At 46.1% G+C, this 16,203-nt stretch overlaps 1 protein-coding gene across 4 annotated transcripts in view; it reads left to right on the forward strand.

Moving 5' to 3' along the window:
* Positions 1–16,203, forward strand: part of ttc28 (tetratricopeptide repeat domain 28) — an 859,201-nt gene that overhangs the window by 60,915 nt on the left and 782,083 nt on the right. For all 4 annotated transcript variants that reach the window (XM_085961472.1, XM_085961475.1, XM_085961474.1 and 1 more), the window contains exon 2: positions 1,978–2,262. In XM_085961472.1, coding sequence (XP_085817598.1) covers positions 1,978–2,262 — 285 coding nt within the window. The remainder of the gene's footprint in view (positions 1–1,977; positions 2,263–16,203) is intronic.

A 16,203-nucleotide genomic window follows, 5' to 3' on the forward strand; every position in this document is an offset into this window, starting at 1 on the left:
CAGTGTGGAAAGCAGTCACTCTAGCTCTAAGGACCAAGGGCCTCCCTATCTCCCGCTGGCAGGAAGTCCTCTCGGATGTGCTCCATTCGATACGGTCGCTATTGTGTACGGCCACTAATGCCACGCCTCATGAACGAATGTTTGTCTTTCCTCGGAAATCCACCTCAGGCGTATCCATGCCGTCATGGCTCTCCACCCCAGGTCCGGTACTCGTGCGAAGGCATGTGAGGGGCCACAAGACGGACCCTCTCGTGGAGCCAGTACACCTACTCCACGCCAACCCCCAATACGCATATGTCCGGCACGCCGACGGAAGGGAGGACACCGTGTCCATAAAAGACGTTGCCCCAGCCGGCATCGACAACAACCACGGCAATAGCAGCGACGACGATCACAGCAACCCTTACCCACCCACTATTCTTTCATCACCCCCGGAAGAACATCGACCAACGGCACCCCCACCAACTACCCCTTCAACAACCCCGGCGGCACCCCCGGCAGAGACCCAGGAGGCTACCGGGGACACCCAGCCGACACCCGCGGCACCACAACAGCCACGTCGGTCGCAGAGGACTATCAAACCCCCGAACAGACTAAATCTATAGAAGGGGTGAATGTGATGAAATATATTCCATTCATCACTGCCTGTTTTCTGTGTCTTGTAACTGCCTGCTTTCTGTGTCTTTTCCCTTCCCCCAGTCCTCATGTATTATGTATTGGAATGTGCTGGAACTGGTGTGCAGGGCTCCGCCCATACCTGGCTCCTTTGTAATCTAAGTTCAGTCGGGCATCAGCCTCCTGAAGGAAGACATCTCTCTATTTTACGTGTTATGTTCTGAGTTAATAAAAGCCTTACTTTTGTTCTGCTAACTTCGAGTCTCGGAATAATTGAGGCACATCAATCCCCTAGTGGCTCAGTTGGTGAAACCACGGCCAGGTTTGGCATTGAGCTGGGAAGGTCGCAAGTTCCAATCCCTGGTATCTGCTGCGTTAGTTCATCTCATTTGAGCTTCAGTGGCCATGGGTGCGAGAGCAGGGAACGATGAACCTGGGTTTGTACCCTCTGCTAGAAAGCTCACTTGTGGACTCTGGGTCCAGGGCCCCAAACACCCCTTCCAGGTGAAACAGCGATTTACTTGCACTTCTCGCAATCTAGTGTACTGTATTCGCTGCTCACGATGCGGTCTCCTCTACATTGGGGAGACCAAACGCAGATTGGGTGACCGCTTTGCGGAACACCTCCGTTCAGTCCGTAAGGATGACCCTGAGCTTCCGGTCGCCTGTCATTTTAATTCACCGCTCCATTCCCACTCCGACCTCACCGTACTCGGGCTCTTGCATTGTTCCACGGAAACCCAGCGTAAGCTCGAGGAACAGCACCTCATCTTCCGATTAGGCACTTTACAGCCTTCCGGACTCAATATTGAGTTCAACAATTTCAGATCATAACCTCGGCCCCTATTACATTTATATATATATTTTTTATCCACACCTTTGTTTTGTGCCCTTCCCCCTTTTTTTCTCTCCCACATGGCAGCTGTCTCTCATTCTGCCAGCGCGTTTCACACCTAATCTAGAGCCGTCTTTTGTCTCTTTACTAGTTCTATCACCATCTTGTCTGGTTTTGAATACCTCTTAATGTCTCTTCACTTCTCTCTTCTTTCATCCCCATTTCCCAGCCTCCAAACTGGCCTTTTAATCTGTTTCAGTCCTGACGAAGGGTTTCGACCCAAAACGTTGACTCTATTTCTCTCTCCACGGATGTTGCCTGGCCTGCTGAGTTTTCCCAGTATTTTCTGTTGTTATTTCATGGGCGAGCTTGTTTGTAATGTTCCCCCAATTGTCCCTGTCTCTGCGCACAAATGAAGAATAGTCACTTGGACAAGGGACTGGAAGGTGACCGTGGGATTGTACCCCAGCAAGGAAAGGAAACGTTTTTTATTTCAAAATTGAACGTTGAATTTTGTTTCGTTGCAGAGTTCCGTCTTTGAAGAAAGCTTAATGCGCAGAATCTCTGGTAGCAGCAGCGTGCACACGCTCAGCAAAGCAGCTTTCGTTGAGAAGGTCCGAGAGAGCAACGCAGCGTGTCAGAGCGGAGATTTCACCACCGGCGTCCAGCTCTACACTGAAGCCATTGCAGCCGACCCTCAGAACTGCATCCTGTACAGCAACCGGTCGGCCGTCCTGGTAAAACTGAACGAGTACGAGAAGGCCCTGGACGATGCAGTTAAAGCACGGCTCTTAAACCCCAAGTGGTCAAAGGTAGGACAGTTTTGCTCGATTTTTGTAATAGCAGGAGTTACCCATAACTGAGCAGACAACTCCGCTTTGCTGTTGTAAGATCATTTTTCTTTTCCGACCCATCCTTTTACCAGATGCTGCGGCCCTGTCGTTGTGTGACTGACGCCTTGTTGGTCCGACTCTTATCACTGTCTGACTGACCGATCCTACTGTTGCACCAAGCCTGTTGATCTAAACAACATCTCATTTGTCGTATTCATGTCATGGTGTTGGTGGATGACTGAATATAAATAACATGTCATTCGAAGTTTGTGTTGTGACCTTTACATGTAATTCACCACTTGTGACGTGGACAGAAAACAACAGGGGGCTGCGATGTGTGGTGGTGGTGGTGACACTTAGGATATCACGAGCACTGAAAACAATCAGGAAATGCGACCAGTACACTGCTGAATATCTCAGATATCGGGCCAGGGGAACGAGCTACTGGTGTTCTTGTGCAGCTAATGGCTGATATTTTGAAATCTGTAGTTTATGGTTATCTGGGACTAATGTGGCAGTTTTTAGGGAAGGGATGTTGGGAAGACCTGTGCTTGAGGAGAATTCTCCCAACTGAGTGATTTGAAAAATCCCTTTGAAATGAGAGACTGTTGCACATCGCTGGGTCATTGTGCTTGGGTTTGATTCATGTAAGAATACAGGTTCTCGAATATCATGATGGAGGCTGTTGGAGAGTTTTAATACCACAGTGACGGGGGATGGGGAGTGGGCTGAAGCGCACGGGAAGAGGCAGGTTTGTGGCACGTGCCTCTGAGACTATCCAGATTCTATCCCAGAGTGGAGGCAGAATTGAATATTAATGATTTATTCACTCCTAAATTAACAGTCCTGCTTACGTCCGTTCAGCATATGTAAAATTATATATCCTTTGTGATATTTTCTGAGTATTCATATATACGCTGTGCATCTGTTTCATATTCTGTTCCTATAGTATACGCAACCTGTGATTTTTGGCCATCGCCACGGTTTTGAAGTACTGCATCTGTGCACATTTAGCACCCTGTCTGTGGAGTGATACGATGGGTGATTAGGCCAGCAGCAAGGCACAGCACACAATTCAATTAGGGGAAGCTCCAGCCATCAAAATGCAAATGAGCCACCGAGAGGCTGACAAGTGGTATAAAATGTGCGATTGAACACACACGGGCTTATCCTAGCGTTCCGATCCATCCATAAGGGAATCCCTTCTGTCTCAAGTTAGCATGAGATTCCGTTTCAGAACAAGATTCATAAACACTACAAGGACACAAGTCGAGAATGTTATTGCTGCTCGCACTCCTGCCTTGTGCTCTCCTCTCCCCATAAAAATCAGGCAAGTGTTGGTCTGAGGCTGTTGCGCTGAAGCCATGTGATGCTCCGGACAGGCTGCATCTTGAAGTCCACGCTCAGTACTGGTCAACGAGGCACAAGGGATACATCAAAGCCCTGGCAGTGGTGCAAAGGAGGCCCGTGAGATTAATTACTTGTGTCAGAAGAATTGAGTTAGGAGGAAAGATTAGAAAAACTTGGGCTCCAACACTGAAAGGAGGTGACAAAAAGGGATTTTACAGTGGAATAGATTAGGTTAATCCTCAGCACTGGTTCAAATTAAAACACCGCTGCAGGACAAGGGGGCACAAGTAGGTAAAAGGCAAGTTTAGGACTAATGTCAGGAAGCACTTCTTCATGCAAAGCATCATCAATACTGGGAATGGTGTGGGTAGAGGATTGGAGGTAACAATTCTGGAAGCTGTGATGTTGGAACTGTATGTTTCTATGGAAGGCGGAGCTGGGTACAACAAGTGGCTTCCTCCATCTGTATTTAACTTTGTGTGCCTAACTTTTATACTGAAAATATGAAATATTGACACTTTCTGAATCAAAGATACATCTGTGAATGCTTGGAATATATCATTCCATCAAACGTATTTGCAAGTTACGCTCTTCCAAGTTGGTTCCCTTCCTATTTTTCAAGTATGTCCATTCTTAGGGACCCTGTAATGTAATAGACTTATACTTGAAACCAATAATGATCTGTCTAGAATTGTTTTCATAACTTTAGCCTTTATATGTGTCTTTTAAGTGCTTCGGAACATTTCATCTCAGATTTTCTTGCTGTAATTTCATTTGGTGATTTGCTTGTTCTTGCATTTAAGCAGGATGAGCAGTGCTGTGATTTGTTCTGGACCGACACATTGGGGCTGACTTTAACCCTACTCGCTCAGCAGAAACCTGGCGGGTGGGCAGTTAAAATCGCCCTGGCTCTTACCTGTCCGAAAGCCGCCATGATCGCAACATCTGCAATTTTAACCTGCTCTCCTGACACGCGCCCGGAGCCAACAGGGTCCTTCTTTACGTGCGCATGTGGCGGCCCAATGACCTCATTGAGACCCGACTAATTTTAACTCGGGCCTGAGCGGGGAATCCACCTGGAGTTGAAACTGGGGCCAATCCGTACCAATTTCTTTACATTTCGCTATGATCATTTAGCCTGGATAAATCTTCTGCAACGTGAACTTGTGTAAATTGCTGAAAATTACAATCTCGCTCCCTTTTGAGCACTGTGTCATCTATGACTGTTGCTTCCTCTCCACAGATGCAGTTGTATTTCTGGAGAGCAGTCTTGATTTACCTTTTGTATGTCCCTCCATTGCAGTTTATTTGAGGATCCCAAGGTCTCATCCTTTTCTGCTCCAGTTCTGATTAACCTCATCTCCTGGGCAGATCCTGCCACAGCCACGATAACCATGCAATTATAAGCTTGAATATCTCATCGTCTTTGTCATTCTGGCCCATTGCTCTTGCATCAAGCATGTGTATAAATTTTCTTGATGTGTCTGATATCCTCAGGTCATAACCTCGTCATCATTCTTTGTACAGGAAACTTCGCGATATCCGGCACCGACGGGACCGGCGTGATGCCGATCTATGAAAACTTCCGGACAGACCAGCGCTAATGTTGAAGGATACGGAGGTTTTCATCTCCGTATCTGACAACAAACACTGTTGCTTAGCAACAGCTTGTAAACAGTCAGCCCGTACCTTGGAAGCGTCTCTGTAGCTTAGCAACAGCTTCAGAGAGGCTTTCCAGAGACTGTTTAAAAAAAATGCTAGGAGAAGAAAAAAAAAGAAAAAAAAACTAACAGAACGGCTGCTGATTTCTGCCGTTAGATCGAGGTTTCCGGACATACAACCTCCGGATAAACCAAAGTTTCCTGTATTCACAATGGACGACGATTTCACAACTGAAGCGAGTGGTCAGTTTCAGCACCAATAGCACACACTGCGTGCAACTTTCACAAGCAAGCGTAACGCTTCATCTGTGCTTATCGTGACTCCGCATCAGTCAATGAACACGATGCCCATTGTAACCGGTTACCACCATGGATGCCAAGTCACTGAATATAATTAACAAGGAGATAGATAGATTTCTAGACACAAAAGGCATCGAGGGGTATGGGGAGAGAGCGGGAATATGGTATTGAGATAGAGGATCAGCCATGATCATATTGAATGGCAGAGCAGGCTCGAAGGGCCGAATGGCCTGCTCCTGCTCCTATTTTGCTATGTTTCTATTTATCATACTTTTTCGGGGGCACAGTCCCCTAATCCAGCTGTGACTTGACATGGAAATATATCGCTGTTCCTTCATCATTGCAGGGTCAAAATCCTGGAACTCCCTCCCGAACAGCACTGTGGGAGTACCTTCACCACACGGACTGCAGCGGTTCAAGAAGGCGGCGCACCACCACCTTCTCGAGGGCAATTAGGGATGGGCAATAAATGCTGACCTTGCCAGCGACGCCCACATCCCATGAATGAATTTTAAAAGAGCTAAAATTTTTAGTGGTCTTTCAGGATCATTGAACTTCAATAGCAGTCTTAAGTTTCCTCGTATTTCTTCCTGTGTATGAGTCATTCCACAGATTTTTTATAACATTTTCTAAGAGGTGCCACTTTTTCCAATTGATCTGACTGTATCCAGGTAACTTACTACAGTATTTCTGTGTACATCCTTTGTGAATGTGGCATTTACACAATTGCTGAGACTTTCGTCATGTCTAGTTTAATGTCACTTAGCTCAATGACTCCAAATGCAGATTTGTCTTTATTAAGATTTAGTTTGACTCCTCCGGTAATTTCAAGTGTTCAAAAAGTAGCTAGAATTGAGTAAATGGAAAGCAGCATCAGCTGATTTGTATTTGACAGTATCAGTGATGGATGCAGTGAATGAAAGACAGATGGACTTACTTTTACATTAACATCTTTTAACATCTCGGAAACATCCCAAAGTGCTTCACACATATTCAATTATTTTGAAGTGCAGTGGCTGTTAGTGTGAAGGAAATATGAAGGGCTAATCTTCAGTGTGAGGCACTATCATGTTACCTCTGGGTGGGAAGAGGAGAGATCATTGAACAGTGCTGGCGGTGACTCAAAATCTTATATTTTCCTCCCTCTCTGGAAGGCTGTTGGAAATTGGCAGGTCTGATCACAAAGCCAGAATTATGATGGTCAGTTTGTGTACACAGTTGTCTTTCGATGTGGTGATGTGGATACAATTCCTTTTGGTCCTGGACTGAGCAAGAAAATACTAGCCTTTGTCTAGCACCTTATCACATCGCCAAAATGTCTCGAAGCACTTCATGCTGCAAATTACTTTTGGAGTGCGGTGAATGTTCTGTAAGATTGAGAACTGTCAAAGTGTGTCATTCTGTCTGTCAAGCTGAGCTTTAAGCCAGCTCCAAGCCTCTGCTTACCCTGTTGTCTTGCCTGTGTTAAATTTCAGTTCCTGTTTGCTGCAGTAACAGGTTTGATTTGGGGGCGATTTTTAACCCTACTCGCTCAGCAGAAACCTGGCGGGTGGGCAATTAAAAATCGCCCTGGTTCTTACCTGTCCGAAAGCCTCCATGATCGCAACGTCTGCAATTTTAACCTGCCACCCAGAGCAGGCAGCAAGGACATGCACCTGGAGCCAACAGGGTCCTTCTTTTCACGTACATGTTGCGGCCTGATGACATAATTGAGACCCGACTGTAATTTTAACTTTGGCCTGAGCGGATAATCCACCTGGAGTTAAAATTAGGGCCGTTCAGTCTTCTGAGTGAATTGGAGTTTCAGACCAGGACTTTTTGCATTATTTGTTCCTTTTCTCATTCCTCCAGGGGTTTGTAACAGTTGCACATTAAGGCCATGACACCTTCCCCTCGGAAAGAGTTTATCAAATACCCTTCACTACCATTAGATGTCCCCAGTGTATGCTGTAAATCCTCTGCAGTGCAGTGTTTCTGAGGCTATCTGTACCCTCAAGTGGTAGGAACTCATGAACTTTCGTAATCATTGGCCCGGATTTTGCTGTCGGCGTCGTAACTAAGGATTTTGCCGCCGGCATCCGAACCGAATGCGCTGCTGGGAAGTTGCTGTCAGACGCTGCGGAGTAGAGGGCAGCGTAGTAGCCCACGGATCCCAGGGGCGCACCTGGGATCACCTGGGATCACGCTCCAATCAGCAAACAGAAGGTTTCTCGTTAATACTATTGGAGGTCTTGGGGCTATTCTCCATTTAAACTTCAGTACTTTGCAAATATACTTCAATTTGTGATTTAGGGGGGTCTGGGGTGTTTCAAAAAAATTACGGATAGCACAAAATTGTGGTGCTACAGTACTTTGCTTTTTAAAGAAGTATTGATTTCGAGCAAGTTGCATTTCCAATAATTCAGATTGAAAATCACCGCTACCCTTCTGGGCTGCCCACAACCAAGTGTCCTCCTGTTCGAATGTTTCCATCCAGAGAGGACTGACCCCAGACCTGCTGCGAGTAGAGCTGGAGAAGTTTTATCTCCAAAGAAAATTTGAAGTGCGGCACATTGGAATTCCTATAGTCTCTGGGAACTTTGCTCCATCTTCCATAATATGCATTTTAGAATCGTCCAAGCGAATCATTTATTTTTTTCACGTATAAATTGGAAAGCTATTTATACCACTTTGTATTACCGTTTAACCTTCCTTTTTAATTAATGGAGTGCAAGTTCTTAATTATCTTGTCAGGAGGTATCCCCTTGCGCTGTGTAAACAGGCCCTGCGCCTGTTTGCACCAGCTGTAAAATTTTCATAGGTAATTGCTGGGCAGTTGGTGGGCAATCGGAACTTGACAGATCACAAGTTCGGAATTTAGCACGTGTGTCCATTTGGAAGGCGGTATGACAGCATACTCGGAGTACGCTGTCATACTGACCGCAAATCCTGGCGCATTAATATTAAGTCCCTTGGGATCAAATGCTTCATGGCATCTTTTTCTTTCTCTTCCCTCCCCACCCGCGACCCCTAGTGACGAGTGTAAATTGATTTTAAGAGTGGTTCATGTGTTGGACAGTTGAAATCTATTCCTTTCAAAATGATGCATATGTAATTTAAATCTTCCAAACTATTTAGGTTGAGGAGATCCCGACTAGTCCTCGGGCAGTCTTTGCCTGCCCTCATTACATATGAGAAGCTTAACCCTGATCGCTTTTATATTTAATCTTCATACTTTTGTTTTTAAGCAGACTGGCTGGTCCTCCGTGTTGTTGCTCCCAGATAAAAAATAAAAAGTGAAGAGTTTTGTCGTGAGGGATGAGCTATCTTCTCCTGCCTTTCTCTTGTGAAGGCATTGTCCTTCGAGCTGGTAGTATGTTGAAGTGCGCAACGAACATATATTTTCTCTCTTTTTGCCTCCGTTCACTCTTCCATCTGATGACCTGACTTAAATTGGCGCGTCGTTCCTCTGTACCCACAATTCCCAGTATCCTGACAGGGAGGCAGATACTCCTAGTAGCTGCTTCAAGAATGGCCTTGGAGAAGGTCTAAAACAAAATACTGTGGATGCTGGAAATCTGAAATAAAAACAAAAAATGCTGGAAATACTCAGCAGGTCAGTCAGCATCTGCGGAGAGAGAAACAGAGTTAACTTTTCAGGCCGATGACCCTTCGTCAGAACTGGAAAAAGTTGGAGATGGAACAGGTTTTTAAGCAAGTGCAGGGGCAGGGAAAGGGGGGAGAGGAGAAAAGAACAAAAGGGAAGGTCTGTGATAGGGTGGAAGGCAGGAGAGATTAAGAGACAAAAGGGATGATGGTGCAAGGTGAAAGGAGATGGTAATGGGACAAGTTAAGAAACAAAAGATGGCTCTAGATGAAGTGTAAATAGCAATGGCTGAATGATCGATGGCTGCTGTAGTGTATGTACCTTTAAGAGGAACTATGTTTTTGAAGCCCCTGTATACTGTAGTACCAGTAGTGACCACTCGGGTATATAAGCCTGTGTAGCGTCTTGTGTAGTTAGTTCACCTCCAGACTTTGTTCAGTAAACACTTGTTAAATCAACTCCTGCATTCCGTGTCTCCATTAACACACGGATCTAACAGTGGCGACGAGTTAGAAACGAACTTACCTGCAATTCGGCAGCACCTCAAGGAGATCGATTCCTCAGACAAAGGTTGAAGCCAGAAGCAAGAAAAAAAAACTGTGGTTTCACCAGCTAAATGGGCTGGTGGCAGGTAGTGCACTGATCCTTCCTGGGCTGCGGTGGGCTAGAGCTCAATCGGGTGGCTCTGCAACGGGGCCGGGCAGCGAGTCGGGAAGCAGAAGCAAAGAGAGAGAGAGGGTGGAGCACTCAGGGCGCGGCCGGTGCTGCAAAGCAGGTCGGCGTTCGGACTGAGCAGAGGGAGGGGAAAGTCCCAGAGGGTCCGCTCCACGACGGGAACGGTTCTCCAAGTAACGGAGAAAGTATTGAAGCGATATATAAAAAAAATAGAAATACCGCGAAAAGCTGCAGGTCGCAACGGGAACCGCGGAGAACAGCGTTGGCAGCAGCGGCAGCGGCGGGAAAGCGCAGGAGGCGCCATCTTAACTCGGCGGGGAAGAAAGAAAAGTGCGGGAGGTGCCATTTTGATCCATCGGGGACGGAGGAAAAGCGCGGGAAGCGCCATTTTAGATTTTCAAGATGCCGAAGACTGGCAATATTACTGCTTTCGATAGTGATATAGAAGATTGGACCACATATGTGGAAAGAGTGGAGGTATATTGCAAGGCGAATGAAGTAGCGGATGATAAAAAGGCATCGGTACTTCTAAATCTGATGGGCGCAAGGACATACGGGCTGTTACGAAACTTGATCACTCCAGCCAAACCGATGGACAAGAATTTTAAGGAGATTGTTGATACCTTACAGGAGCACTTAAACCCAACACCGCTGCTGATAGTGGAGCGATTCAAATTCTTCAGGAGGAATCAGCACAAGAATGAAAGTAACGCTGATTACCTCACCGAATTATGAAAGCTGTCAAAGCACTGCCAATTCGGGGCAGGACTGGCAGATTCTCTACGAGACAAATTCGTCTGCGGTCTCCTAAGCGAAGGAACACAGAAAAGACTACTTTCTGAGAAAGATTTGACACTGGACAAGGCTTTCAGTGTGGCTGTATCATACGAAGCAGCAGCAAGAGGAGCTGCAGAGATACAGCAAAAGCCACAGGACTTCGGCACCCATGAAATAACACGGGGTTTCGAGAGATGTTATCGCTGCGGCAGATCCACCCATGACCAGAAGGACTGCTGGTTCAAGGACAAAGCATGCAGGCAATGCGGAAAGATGGGACACATTGCACGTGTATGCAGATCTGGAAAGAAATCCGCTGACAGTAAAAAGGTCAATAAGGAAAAGTACAGAAAGGTACAAATGATGACGGACAGTAGCTCCGAAGACCAGAAGAGCAATAGCGACTCCGGAAACAAGAGACTAAGCTGTCTCAAATTACATAATGTAATTGCCAAAGAAGATTACCAGACCATTTGGGTTACCCTCACGATAGCGGGGTCCCCAGTCAAAATGGAGCTAGATACAGGATCAGCTCTGACCGTCATGAGTCGACGGGATTACGAGCGGCTATTTCCGCATGTACCTTTGAAAGACACATCCATTATCTTGAAGACATATACGGGGCAGAAAGTATACCCCAGAGGGAAAATAAGGGTGCCTGTTGTATACAACGGCAAGGAAATACAGAAGTTGTATTTATACGTTCTGCAAGATGGTGGTCCACCGTTGTTGGGACGTGAATGGATCAGAAAGATACGTTTAGACTGGCACTCCATTCAGGCACTGACGGTGACCAGTAAGAAAAAAAACGATGATGACGTCATACCTGGACGATTAAAAGAAATCTTGGCTAACGCCAAAGAAGTGTACAACAGGAACTAGGAACCCTGAAAGGCGCCACCGCCTCAATAAAAGTGGAAGATGCAGCAATTCCCAAGTTTTTTAAGGCAAGGCCGGTGCCATACGCAATTCGTCCAGCCGCCAAGGCAGAGCTGGAGAATTTGGAAAAAGCAGGCGTGTTATCCAAGGTAGATTGGAGCGAGTGGGCAACATCCATCGTCCTGGTCATGAAGAAAACGTTGAATAATGATAAATCTGAAGAACAGAGAAAAGTTCGCATCTGTGGGGACTTCAAGGTGACTGTAAACCCGGTTCTTCACACGGTACAGTATCCTCTTCCGAGGATAGAAGATATTTTTGCCTCACTATCCGGAGGGAAACGTTTCACCAAAATTGACTTAGCACAGGCATATCTACAGATGGAGGTTGAGGGGGCCTCTAAAAAGTATCTCATGATAAACACACACAAAGGCCTGTACCAGTACAATCGACTGGTTTTCGGAGTGGCATCAGCTCCGGCTATCTGGCAAAGAGCTATGGAGCAAGTCCTGCAAGGGATTCCGGGGACTCAATGCTACCTAGACGACATCCTTGTAACAGGAGAAAACGACAACGAGCACCTTGCCAACTTGGAGCAGGTGCTCACGAGGCTGAGAGAACAGGGCCTACGAGCAAATTGCCCCAAGTGCGAATTTTTCCAGAAACAAATATCATATTGTGGCCATGTCATTAACGAAGAAGGGTTGCATAAGTCACCTGAAAAAATTGAAGCGGTCGTAAAGACCCCAGCGCCTGAAAATGTCTCACAATTAAGGTCGTTCCTGGGATTAGTAAATTACTATCATAAATTTTTACCAAACTTGTCGACGGTTCTGCACCCGCTTAACGCACTGCTACAAACGGGAGTAGTTTGGAAATGGAGCGAAGACTGTAAACGTGCCTTCCATAAATGCAAAGGCTTGATCACGTCCAGGGAAGTGTTGGCTCATTACAACCCATCACTGCCAATCAGACTGGCGTGCGATGCATCCCCTTACGGTGTGGGAGCGGTATTATCGCATAGATTCCCTGATGGCTCGGAGCGGCCGATAGCTTTTGCGTCACGCTCATTGAACTCAGCTGAGCGTAACTATGCCCAGATCGACAGGGAGGCACTCAGCCTGGTGTGGGGGGTGAAGAAATTCAACCATTACCTACACGGACAAAAATTTACCTTGTTGACTGACCATCAACCCCTCGTCTCCATATTCAACCCTAAAAAGGGCGTTCCCATTATGACAGCGCAAAGGCTACGGAGGTGGTCCCTTTTCCTCGGGGCACACCAATATGACATAGAATACAAAGGAACAAAACAGCATGGGAATGCTGACGGGTTATCGCGCCTACCGTTGCCAACGGTGGAAGAGGCGCCTACAGTGGACCCAGTGGAGATGTTCCACTCGACCATAGTGGAATGTCTACCGGTGACAAATTCTACCATTGAAAAGGAAACGCGAAATGACCCGACTCTCTCACGAGTCTACGATTTAACGGTGAAGGGATGGCCAGCACATGGCGAACCACTGTTGCCAGCATTCTCGCAAAGAAGAGAACAGCTGTCAGTGTGCCGAGGAACCTTGATGTGTGGATCCAGAGTGGTGATTCCACCCAAACTCCAGGATAAAGTGCTAAAGGAGCTTCACGAGGGGCATCTGGGTGGAGTGAAAATGAAGAACTTAGCCAGAGCGTTTGTGTGGTGGCCAGGTATCGATGGAGACATCGAAGAAATGACCAAGAGCTGTCTAGGATGCCAGAAGGTCCAAAACGCCCCACCACAAGCCCCTCTACATCCATGGGAGTGGCCCTCATCTCCATGGCAAAGGGTACATATCGACTTTGCTGGTCCATTTATGGACTCAATGTTCTTAATCGCGGTGGATGCACACTCCAAGTGGCCGGAGGCAATAAAGATGTCCTCCACCACCACGGAAAAAACCATCACAGTATTAAGGACCATATTCGCCAGGAATGGGCTGCCTGAACAGATCTGTTCTGATAATGGACCGCAATTTGTATCCGAAGAATTCAGGAAGTTCTTAAAAAACAATGGGGTTAAGCACTACACGTCCGCCCCATACCATCCCGCCACCAATGGATTGGCTTAAAGGTTTGTCCAGACCTTCAAGAAGGCCATAAAGGCCATGGGTAATGAAGACATAAATCTACAACATAAGGTAGATAACTTCTTGTTTGCGTACAGGAATGCAACACGTGGTTACAAACCAAACCCCCGCCATGATGTTTTTCAATAGAAGCCTAAGATGCCGGCTGGATTTGGTCAAGCCAAACGTCAGAAGGGACGTAGAGAACCGGCAATTTCAAAGCATGAATGAAAGGCCAACTAGAACCTTCCAGATAGGTCAACCAGTTTTGGCCTGGGATTACCGTACCGAGAAATGGCAGCCTGGAACTATTTGCACACAACTAGGACCGCTAATTTATACTGTGGACATTGGAGAAAGCATAATAAGGCGCCATGCTGACCAGATCATAGAGTCATCCAAAAAAGGACAACCTACACCACAACTCTATACGCCTAGTGATGAAGCAGATACCCATAGTATCTACCTCCGATCCGGTGATACTGGAACCAGATGAACCCGACACTGGCATTGAAGCCGAATCGACCTTGCCAAAAGAACCTACTACACCACCGAGGCGTTATCCGGACCGAGTCAGGAAGCCTCCAGAGAGACTGAATTTGTAATTGATTAACTTCAGCAAATGTGTATATTATTGTTCTTGTAAAAATGTTATTTAATGATTACTTAAAATGTTATGTACTATTTATCTAAAAGGGGAGGAATTGTAGTGTATGTACCTTTAAGAGGAACTATGTTTTTGAAGCCCCTGTATACTGTAGTACCAGTAGTGACCACTCGGGTATATAAGCCTGTGTAGCGTCTTGTGTAGTTAGTTCACCTCCAGACTTTGTTCAGTAAACACTTGTTAAATCAACTCCTGCATTCCGTGTCTCCATTAACACACGGATCTAACAGCTGCCATGTGAGAGAGAGAGAGAGAGAAAAACAAGATAGGGGCAGAAGTTATGGTCTGAAATTGTTGAACTCGATGTTGAGTCCAGAAGGCTGTAAAGTGCCTAATTGAAAGGCACTTTAAAGCCTTGTAAAGGCACTTGGAGAAGGTCAGTTACCTGTCCACTTGGTGAGGGAGTGGTGAACCATGTTGGAGAGATCTAAAGGATGCATTAATAGGATATGTTAATAAAGGGGCAGGGCGGGGGGCAACTAGAAACCTGTTTCCTAGACAAGGGTTTAGCGAGTTTAAGGGGAATGTTGGAGCCATGAAGTGGCAGGTCCTAGGTCATAGGAAGAGGAGTAGGTCATTCATCCCCTCAAGTCTGTTGCACCATTCAGTGAGATCATAGCTGATCTGTATCCGAACTCCATCCACCGCCTGCTGCCCCCCCCGCCCCCCCATAACACACAGGAAGGGTTATCTCTGGGACACTGTAACGTGTCTCCTGGTATGTGGCTAGCAGCCACATCAACAGCGACCAAACACAGGAGGTTGCAGTTTGTGCTTTTAAACTACTTTTCTTTTGCTGGTTGTACCAGATGAGTGAACCATGTCTCTTGTGATCTGGGAATGTACATCTTAGGTTGTGAATCGCAGGTAACTACACACTGTAATTTACATAAGATTTGCATAAAAACATCTAGCAATTTGAATGTGGGACATTGCATGCCAGACCAGATTTGTATAGGCTACAATTATGATGGTTTATTTACAACTTAAACAATGAAACTTCAGAACTAAGTATTATAATACACTGATAGAGAAGCAAAATACTGTCGATGCTGGAAATCTGAAATAAAAACAGAAAATGCTGGAAATACTCAGCAGGTCAGGCAGCATCTGTAGAGAGAGGTCGCCTGTCACTTTAATTCTCCACTCCACTCCCACTCTGACCTCTCGATCCTCGGCCTCTTACACTGTAACCTAAGCTCGAGGAACAGCACCTCATCTTTCGATTAGGCACTTACAGCCTTCTGGACTCGACATTGAGTTCAACAACAACAACCATAACCTCTGCCCCTGTTTTTTCACATGGCGGCTGTCGTTGATTCTCCATTCCCATTAACACTTCTTCTAGACTCATCTTTTGTTTCTTTACTTGTCCCATTACCATCTCCTTTTGCTTTGTACAATCATACCATTTGCCATTTAATCTCTCCTGCCTTCCATCCTATCACAGACCTTCCCTTTTGTTCTTTCCCTCCCCCTGCACTTGCTTAAAAACCTGTTACATCTCTAACTTTTTCCAGTTCTGACTGAAGGTCACTGAGCTGAAATGTTAACTCTGTTTCTCTCTCCACAGATGCTGCCTGACCGGCTGAGTATTTGCAGCATTTTCTGTATATTTATTATAGTGCACTGCACTTGTTGAAGTCCATCATAAGGTCAGTTTGCTTTGACCACTTTGACCCTTTTGAAGCAATCTTCTGTAGTCCTTCATGTTTTTTCAAAATACTCTGCTGCGTCAAGTTCAAGTTTCTGGGAATCTTCCGGAACACTCTGAAGAACCTTGAGGACCTTGCGATCCTCCTCCACAAACCTCCAGTTCAGAGAGTCAAATTTTCTTCGCTAATCAATCATGAATCGAGACAACATTACTATTTTAACGCGTGGCATCCTCTCCACTCATTGCTCAGATTAATATACAATATT

The sequence above is a fragment of the Somniosus microcephalus genome, chromosome 19, assembly GCF_052327205.1.
Source record: "Somniosus microcephalus isolate GS21.2 chromosome 19, FLI_Smic_1.0, whole genome shotgun sequence".
In the NCBI taxonomy this organism is placed as follows: Eukaryota; Metazoa; Chordata; class Chondrichthyes; order Squaliformes; family Somniosidae; genus Somniosus; species Somniosus microcephalus.